This window comes from Scomber japonicus, chromosome 10 (genome assembly GCF_027409825.1).
Source record: "Scomber japonicus isolate fScoJap1 chromosome 10, fScoJap1.pri, whole genome shotgun sequence".
NCBI lineage: Eukaryota > Metazoa > Chordata > Actinopteri > Scombriformes > Scombridae > Scomber > Scomber japonicus.
Genome location: NC_070587.1, coordinates 1378458 through 1387207, shown reverse-complemented (window position 1 = coordinate 1387207; position 8750 = coordinate 1378458). Strand labels below are relative to the sequence as shown.

Here is an 8750-nt window from a genome sequence, read left to right as displayed (position 1 = left end):
TGTGTTACACCAAAACATGTCCGTGCTGGTGGTGGCAGAAGGGACGTCACCTACTCAAAGGTTCCGGTTACGCACAGCGGTTTGGTTTCGCTTTTGGCCACAAGAGGACGCTGTAACCAAAGTCTATACATAAAAAAAATGATGTGAAACAGCATCAAAGTCACACACAGAGAGAGAGAAAGAAAGAAAGAGGAATTATTAGAAGGGTTTTTTAAAAAAAAAGATAATTTAGGATTTAAAGAAGCTTTATTATGAAAATCTATGTTTTAAGGCAGAGGAGTCAAACTCATTTTCATTCAAGGGCCACATACAGCCAAATCTGATCTCATGTGGGCCAGACCAATAAAAAGATGGAAGGGAGGAAGGAAGGAAACAAGGATGGAAAAAAGGGAAAAGTGATAGGAAGGAAAGACAAAAGGAAGGAAGGAAGGAAAAGGGATTAGGAAGGAGGGAAAGAAAGACAAAAGGAAGGAAGGAAAAAAAATGAAGGAAGGATGGAAGGAAGGAAGAAAGGAAGGATGGAGGGAAGGAAACAAAGAAGGAAAGAAGACAAGAAAGCAAAGAAGCAAGGAAGGAAGGAAAGGAAGAAAGGAATCTTTTCCTTTGAAGGAAAAGTGGAAGGAAGGTAGGATGGAAGGAAACAAAGAAGGAAAGAAGTAAGAAAGGGAGGAAGGAAAGAAGCATATATCATATATTATAGTTACTATTGGTACCACTACTACTACTACTACTACTACTACTACTACTACTACTACTACTACCACTACTACTACTACTACTACTACTACTACTACTACCACTACTACTACTACTACTACTACCACTACTACTACCACTACCACTACTACTACTACTACTACTGCACAATGAGGCTAATGTCTGATTCATACAACACTCTCATCTGTTTTTCACATTAGTGGGCGAGAGTGGAAATGTAAAAATAATCTAATTCGGGAACATTTACGCACAACATTCAAACAATCACCATGTGCAACAGCTCCAAACAGTAACAGGAAGTAAAAAGAGGGGATTATATAATAATAAAAACATCTGTATAAATGCTCCTAAATCATATAAAAAACATGTTAGTGGTAGTTGAGAGTAAAAAAAGAAGCTAATGAAGGAAGGGAAGGGAAGGAGGAGGTAAGGAAGTAAGGAAGGGAGGAAGGAAGGGAGGGAGGAAGGAAGAAAGGAAAGAAGGAAGGAAGGAAGGAAGGAAGGAAGGGAGGAAGGAAGGAAGGGAGGGAGGGAGGAAGGGAAGAAAGGAAGAAAGGAAGAAGAAAGGGGAAGGGAGGAAGTAAGGAAAGGAAGGAGGGAGGGAGGAAGGAAAGGAAGGAAGGAAGGAAGGAAGGAAGGAAGGAAGGAAGGGAGGGAGGGAGGAAGGAAGAAAGGAAGGAAGGAAGGAAGGAAGGAAGGAAGGAAGGAAGGAAGGAAGGAAGGTAGGAAGGAAGGGAGGGAGGGAGGAAGGAAGAAAGGAAGGAAGGAAGGAAGGAAGGAAGGAAGGAAGGAAGGAAGGGAGGGAGGAAGGAAGGGAGGGAGGAAGGAAGAAAGGAAAGAAGGAAGGAAGGAAGGAAAGAAGGGAGGAAGGAAGGAAAGAAAGGGGAAGGAAAGGGAAGGAGGAGGTAAGGAAGGAAGGAAGGAAGCAAGAAGGAAGGAAGGAGGAGGTAAGGAAGGAAGGAAGGAAGGAAAGAAGGGAGGAAGGTTTGGAAAGGGGAAGGCTCCTGACCTTGCAAGAGAGTTTGTGTTTCTGCATTTTATGGAAATCACTATTTTTACTCAATCAATTCAAAATTCAAGGCAAGGCAGTTTTATTTATATAGAGCATTTCATACACAATGGTAACTCAATGTGCTTTACATAAAACCGAAACATTAAAACATACAATTAACCCCCCCCCCCCCCCCCATAAAACAAAGTACAGAAAAATAGAAAGAGAGAAATAAAATGCTAGAATAGAGCATTAAAATATAAGACTGCAGCATAAAATAATAAATTAGCTTTAAAATCATTAAAAGGACATAGAGACAGAGAGCGAGAGAGACATCCATCTTTCCATCCTTCCTTCCTTTCCTTTCCTTCCTTCCTTCCCTCCATCTGTCCTTCCTCCCTTCCTTCCTCCCTTCCTTCCTTCCTTCCTTCCTTCCTCCCTTCCTTCCTTCCTTTCCTTCCTTCCTTCCCTCCATCTGTCCTTCCTTCCTTCCTTCCTTTCCTTCCTTCCTTCCTTTCCTTCCTCCCTTCCCTCCATCTGTCCTTCCTTCCTTCCTTCCTTCTTTCCTTCCTTCCATTAAATATAAGATTGCAGCATAAAATAATAAATTAGCTTTAAAATCATTAAAAGGACATAGAGTGCAAATGAAAGATTAAAATGTAAAGTGCTTTAACCCTTTATAGGACACTCATTGAAAGGGAGGGAGGGAGGGAGGGAGGAAGGGAGGGAGGGAGGGAGGGAGGAAGGAAGGAAGGAGGAAAGGAGGAAGGAAAGAAGGAGAGAAGGAGGAAGGGAGGAAGGGAAGAAAGGAAGAAAGGGAGAAAGGAAGAAGAAAGGGGAAGGGAGGGAAGGAAGGAAGGGAAGGAGGGAGGGAAGAAAGGAAGGAAGGAAGGAAGGAAGAAGAAAGGGGGATGGAGGAAGGAAGGAAGGAAGGGAGAGAAGGAGGGAGGAAGGGAAGAAAGGAAGAAAGGAAGAAGAAAGGGGAAGGGAGGAAGTAAGGAAAGGAAGGAGGGAGGGAGGAAGGAAAGGAAGGAAGGAAGAAGAAAGGGGAAGGGAGGAAGGAAGGAAAGGAAGAAAGGAAGAAGAAAGGGGAAGGGAGGAAGGAAGGAAGGAAGGAAGGAAGGGAGAGAAGGAGGGAGGGAGGAAGAACAGATGGAAGTAAGGAAAGGAAGGAGGGAGGGAGGAAGGAAAGGAAGGAAGGAAAGTAGGAAGGAAGGAAATTTACAGAAGTTACCAAATATAATTATTTGCCCAATAAAGGGTTAAAAAAGAGAGAGAAAGCCTCAACTGTAGTTCTGAAGGAATCACTTTTATTATAATATACTTCATTTATTCATATTTGCCTTTCAAAAAAAAACAATCTGACTCCAGAGTATTTCTGCTTAGCCCTTAAACAGGCAACGTGCACCAGGAGATACAGACTCTTTAACCTTTGTGTTGTCCTCCCGGTCCTTCCTCTGTCCTTCCTTCCTTCCTTCCTTCCTCTGTCCTTCCTTCCTTCCTTCCTTCCTTCCTTCCTTCCTTCCTTCCTTAGATCTAAGTTCAGCTGTTAGGGTAAATGTTCCCTCCTTCTGTCCTTTCTTCCTTCATCTGTCCTCCCTCCCTTCCTCCCTCCTTTCCTTCCTTCTCCCTCCTTCCTTTCCTTCCTTCCTTCCTCCCTCCCTCCTTCCTTTCCTTCCTTCTTCCTCCCTTGCTTCCCTTCCTTCTTTCCTTCCTTCCTTAGATCTAAGTTCAGCTGTTAGGGTAAATGTTCCCTCCTTCTGTCCTTTCTTCCTTCCTTCATCTGTCCTCCCTCCCTTCCTCCCTCCTTTCCTTCCTTCTCCCTCCTTCCTTTCCTTCCTTCCTTCCTCCCTCCCTCCTTCCTTTCCTTCCTTCTTCCTCCCTTGCTTCCTTCCTTCTTTCCTTCCTTCCTTAGATCTAAGTTCAGCCTGTTAGGGTAAATGTTCCCTCCTTCTGTCCTTTCTTCCTTCATCTGTCCTCCCTCCCTTCCTCCCTCCTTTCCTTCCTTCTCCCTCCTTCCATTCCTTCCTTCCTTCCTCCCTCCCTCCTTCCTTCATCTGTCCTTCCTTCCTTCCTTCCTTCCTTCTTTCCTTCCTTCCTTCCTTCCTTAGATCTAAGTTCAGCTGTTAGGGTAAATGTTCCCTTCCTTCTGTCCTTTCTTCCTTCCTTCATCTGTCCTCCCTCCCTTCCTCCCTCCTTTCCTTCCCTTCTCCCTCCTTCCTTTCCTTCCTCCCTTCCCCTCCCTCCTTTCCTTCCTTCTCCCTCCTTCCTTTCCTTCCTTCCTTCCTCCCCTCACCTCCTTCCTTTCCTTCCTTCTTCCTCCCCTTGCTTTCCCTTCCTTCTTTCCTTGCTTCCCTTCCTTCCTCCTTTCCATCCTTCCTTCCTTCCTCCCTCCTCCCTCCGTTCCGTCCTTCCTTCCTTCCTCCTCCCTCCTTTCCTTCCTTCTCCTCCTTCCTTCCTTCCTTCCTTCCTTCTCCTTCCTCTTCCTTCCTTCCTTCCCTCCTTCCTTCCCTCCTTCCTTCCTTCCTTCCTTCCTTACTTTAGGTGCAAATGACATAACTAGTAAGGATTTTTTTACATCTAATTTTCCACTCCTGTCTGTTAAAGGCTTAGGGGACTTTATTGTGTAGTGAACAGTGAACAGGGGGAATTCAGTCATTCAGTCGGAAAAAAATAAAAACCCTTTTGGAGCCAGTTGTCAGGCGCTGAACTGGACCGTCGCTGAAATGTTGGAGCGGCCCCAGAGAGCCCCCCCCCCCCCCCGGCTACACACACACACAGACACAGCAACTCAGCTGATGTTCTTCTTCAGTCTATCTCTAACCCCCGGTTTACAGGACCTGATTCTGCGGCGAAATGCTGCCACCCAAAGAGCCACAGCTGTCTGGACTACAAGCACCGTCTGCAACCAATGAAGTTCTAGGTAAAAATATATATATTCATGCATGTGTGTGTGTGTGTGTGTGTGGATATGTCTTTCCTACTTGAACTGAAACTTTATTTGCATGTTTAGTGTTATGTGTAATCTTCATTTGTGTACTTGAACTGTGATGTTATAGTTTGAATGAAAACTTTAATCTTAACAAGCAGGAGTGGAAAATTAGATGTAAAAGTAAAAAAAAATCCTAATGTGATGTCACTAAGTTATGTCATTTGCACCTAAAGTAAAACATTTCCCTTCATATTTTTAATATATTTTGGATTTTATGAGTTGTATCTCCACCAGGATGCTTTGCCCTTATTAAGGTATACAATGGTCATAATAGTAAAAACACTTAAATGTGTTATTTAAACATAGTAAAGTCATACATTCTGCTCATTAATATCACACATACTAGTTTCTAAACTCATTTTTTATCATTTTATAACTACCACAAGCTTCAATTCTACCAATTAAAGGCTCATATACAATTAAACAACCACCTTAAATAGTCTGTATCTCCTGGTGCACGCTGCCTGTTTAAGGGTTAAAGTGCATTATGTTCATGTTTAAGTGAAATAAAGGCAGAGTGAGCGGTCTTTGCATTTATATAGAAGCTCATTAACTTGAATTTCATTATATATTCTTTTAAAAGTTGCTTTATTTGAAACTTATTTAATCTAACTAGTCTTTTCCTAAGTTGCTTATTTACTCTGCTGTACATTTCACATCTATTTGACATATTTTGACACTCTAATATTGAATGAATTTAATAAAGCTAAAGTATAATTTGAGTGAATTTAAATAGATTAAACAGTTTTGAGGGTGATATCTCTGTTTCGGGTGTGGTTAGTTAGTAAGGATGCATGATGGCACATAAAGCAGGTGAATCTTATTATTATACTGATAGAATATATATTTAATTATTATATCCTGTGTGTTTTAATACTTCATTGATTTAGTTTTTGCAATATGTTACGCAATTGCTTTTTCTTTTTTTGTGTCCTGCTAGGATGGAAATGTTGCAGAGGAAGGGAAACCTGAGGAGAGGAGTGGGGTTATGTCTTCTGCTGTTGGCTCTCGTGCACGAGGCCGCGGGCCAGAGGAGAAAATCAGGGCGCAGGAACAACTACAGGCTACATGATGACGGAGGAAACGGGATTGGAAACGGTAATAATTAATATATAAAGGTAATAATAAGGTATCCACAGTAAGTAACAGGTAAGAGGATCACACATTCATTTCCTTGCTGGGTTTATATTTATATATATTATATTAGCTGAGCTGATAATAAGATATAACAAGTGACAGAATTAAAAATTAAATACATTAAATAAATAAATAAATAATAATAATAATTACATTTTTAAATTTTTAAAAAGGAATAAAAGCAAAAGAACAATTTAATGACAAAACTGGAGACTCATGCAGCAAGAGAAAATTAAAATGATTAAAATGATTAAAAACTTTAAATAAAATAAGTAAAAATAGATCATTAAATAGATTTAAAAAAATAAAAAAATAAGTAAAATAAGAGAGAATAAGAGAAAAGGTTTATTAAAACTTATAGAGTTAAAACAAAATTAGGTTAAAAATAGATTAAAAAGAAAAAAGAAAAGTAAAATAGAAGATGGAGTAAAACTAGGTTAAGAGAGTTAAGAGAGATTAAAAACCAAATAAATAGACTAGAATAAAAATATAGAAGGATAATAATAATAAGATAGCATGAAATATAATAAAATAAATAGTAGTAATAAATATTTTATTTTTTCGGGATTGGAAATGGTAATAATTAATATATAAGGTAATAATAAGGTATCCACAGTAAGTAACAGGTAAGAGGATCACACATTCATTTCCTTGCTAGGTTTATATTTATATATATATATTTAATTAGCTGATTGATGAGTGATTAAATACAAATACATTTAATTAAATAAAAAAATAAAAAAATAAATAATAATAATACAATTTTTTTTAAAAAGGAATAAAAGCAAAAGAACAATTTAAGGACAAAACTGGAGACCAATGCAGGCAAGAGAAAATAAAAATGATAAAAAGGATTAAAAACTTTAAATAAAATAAGTAAAAATAATTAAACAGATTAAAATAATAAGATAAATAAGTAAAATAAGAGAGAATGAGAGTATTGGAAATGGTAATAATTAATATATAAGGTATCCACAGTAAGTAACAGGTAAGGTTCAATAAGGGTCTCCAGGTAAGAGGATCACACTTTCATTTCCTTTGCTGGGTTATATTTATATATATATATTATATTAGCTGACATAGCAGATGACAAAATGTAAAAATCAAATACATTAACCCTCCTGTTGTGCTCCCGGGTCAAATTGACCCATCTGTTTTGACTCTTCCTTCCTTCCCTCCTTCCTTCCCTCCCTCCCTCCTTCTTTCCTTCTCTCCTTCTTTCCTCCTTTCCTTCCCTCCTTCTTTTCCTCCTTTCCTTACTTCCCTTCTTCCCTCCTCCTTTCCCTTCTTCCCTCCTTTCTTCCTTCCTTCCTCCTTCCTTTCCTTCTTTCCTCCTTTCCTTCCTTCCTTCCTCTCTCCTTTCCTTCTTTCCTCCTTTCCTTCCTTCCCTTCTTCCCTCCTTTCCTTACTTCCCTTCTTCCCTCCTTTCTTCCTTCCTTCCTCCTTCCTTTCCTTCTTTCCTCCTTTCTTCCTTCCTTCCTCCTTTCCTTCCTTCCTTCCTCTCTCCTTTCCTTCTTTCCTCCTTTCCTTCCTTCCCTTCTTCCCTCCTTTCCTTCCTTCTTCCTCCTTTCCTTGACTCGAACACAACAGGAGGGTTAAATACAAATAAATGTAATTAATTAAATAAATAAATAATAAATAATAATATAATTTTTAAAAAGGAATAAAAGCAAAAGAACAATTTAAGGACAAACTGGAGACCATGCAGGCAAGAAAAAAATAAAAATGATAAAAAGGATTCAGCCAGGGGGGGCAGCAACAGAAAAGGCTCGGTCACCCCAATGCTTGACCTTTGACCTCAGAGCTCTACCAGGATTACGAACAGTTAAAAGCTCAGATAAATACGATGGGGGGGGGGGGGGCGAGGCCGTTAAGAGTTTAAAATCAATTCTATAAAGGACAGGACGAGCAGCAGCAGCATTTTGCACAAGTTGAAGGCGACTAATAAATAAGATTCAAACTTTCTTCAGCATCTTTCTTTCTTCAGAGTTGTTATATTTAACCCTTTATTGGGCAAATAATCATATTTGGTAACTTCTGTAAATATCCCAAAATATCCTTCCTTCCTTCCTTCCTTCCTTCCTTCCTTCCTTCCTTCCATCCTTCCTTCCTTTCCTTCCTCCCTGCCTTCTTTCTTCCCTTCCTCTTTCCTTTCTCCCTCCCTCGTTCCTTATTTCCCCCGTCCTTCCTTCCTTTCCTTCCTTCCATCTGTCCTTCCTCCCTCCCTTCCTTCTTTCCTTCCTCCATCCTTCCTTCCTTCCTTTCCTTACTTCCATCTGTTCTTCCTCCCTCCCTCCTTCTCTCCTCCCTTCTTTCTTTCCTTCCTCCATCCCCCTTTCTTCTTCCTTCCTTCCTTCTTTCTTCCCTTCCTCCCTCCCTCCTTCTCTCTTTCTTTCCTCCCCCCTACCTTCCTTCCTTCTTTCCTCCGTCCTTCCTTCCTTTCCTTCCTTTCCTTCCTCCCTCCTTCCTTCCCTTCCTTCCTTCCTTCCTTCCTCCCTTCCTTTCAATGAGTGTCCTATAAAGGGTTAACCCTCCTGTTGTCATCGAGTCAAGGGAGGAAGGGAGGGAGGAAGGAGGAAGGAGGAAGGAAAAGAGGAAAGGAGGAAAGGAAAGAAGGAAGAAGGAAATAAAGGAGGGAGGAAGGAAGGAGGGAAGGAAGAAGAGAGGAAAGGAAAGAAGGAAGGAAAGGAGGGAGGAAGGAAGGAAGGAGGGAAGGAAGGAAGGTAGGATAGAAGGACAGAGGAAAGAAAGAGAGAAGTAGGGAGGGAGGAAAGAAGGAAGGGAGGAAGGAATAAGGAAGGAAAGGAGGGAAGGAAGGAAAAGAGGAAGGAAGGAAAGGAAAGGAAAGGAAAGGAGGGAGGGAGGAGGGAAGAAAGGGGGATGGAGGAAGTACAGACGGAAGGAAGGAAGGTA

General features: G+C 40.6%; 1 protein-coding gene across 1 annotated transcript in view; it reads left to right on the top strand.

Moving 5' to 3' along the window:
• Positions 1-16: 16 nt before the first annotated feature.
• col28a1b (collagen, type XXVIII, alpha 1b) overlaps positions 17-8750 on the top strand; it is a 59302-nt gene continuing 50568 nt past the window's right edge. The window contains exons 1-2 of the mRNA XM_053326835.1: positions 17-112; positions 5591-5798. Coding sequence (XP_053182810.1) covers positions 17-112; positions 5591-5798 — 304 coding nt within the window. The remainder of the gene's footprint in view (positions 113-5590; positions 5799-8750) is intronic.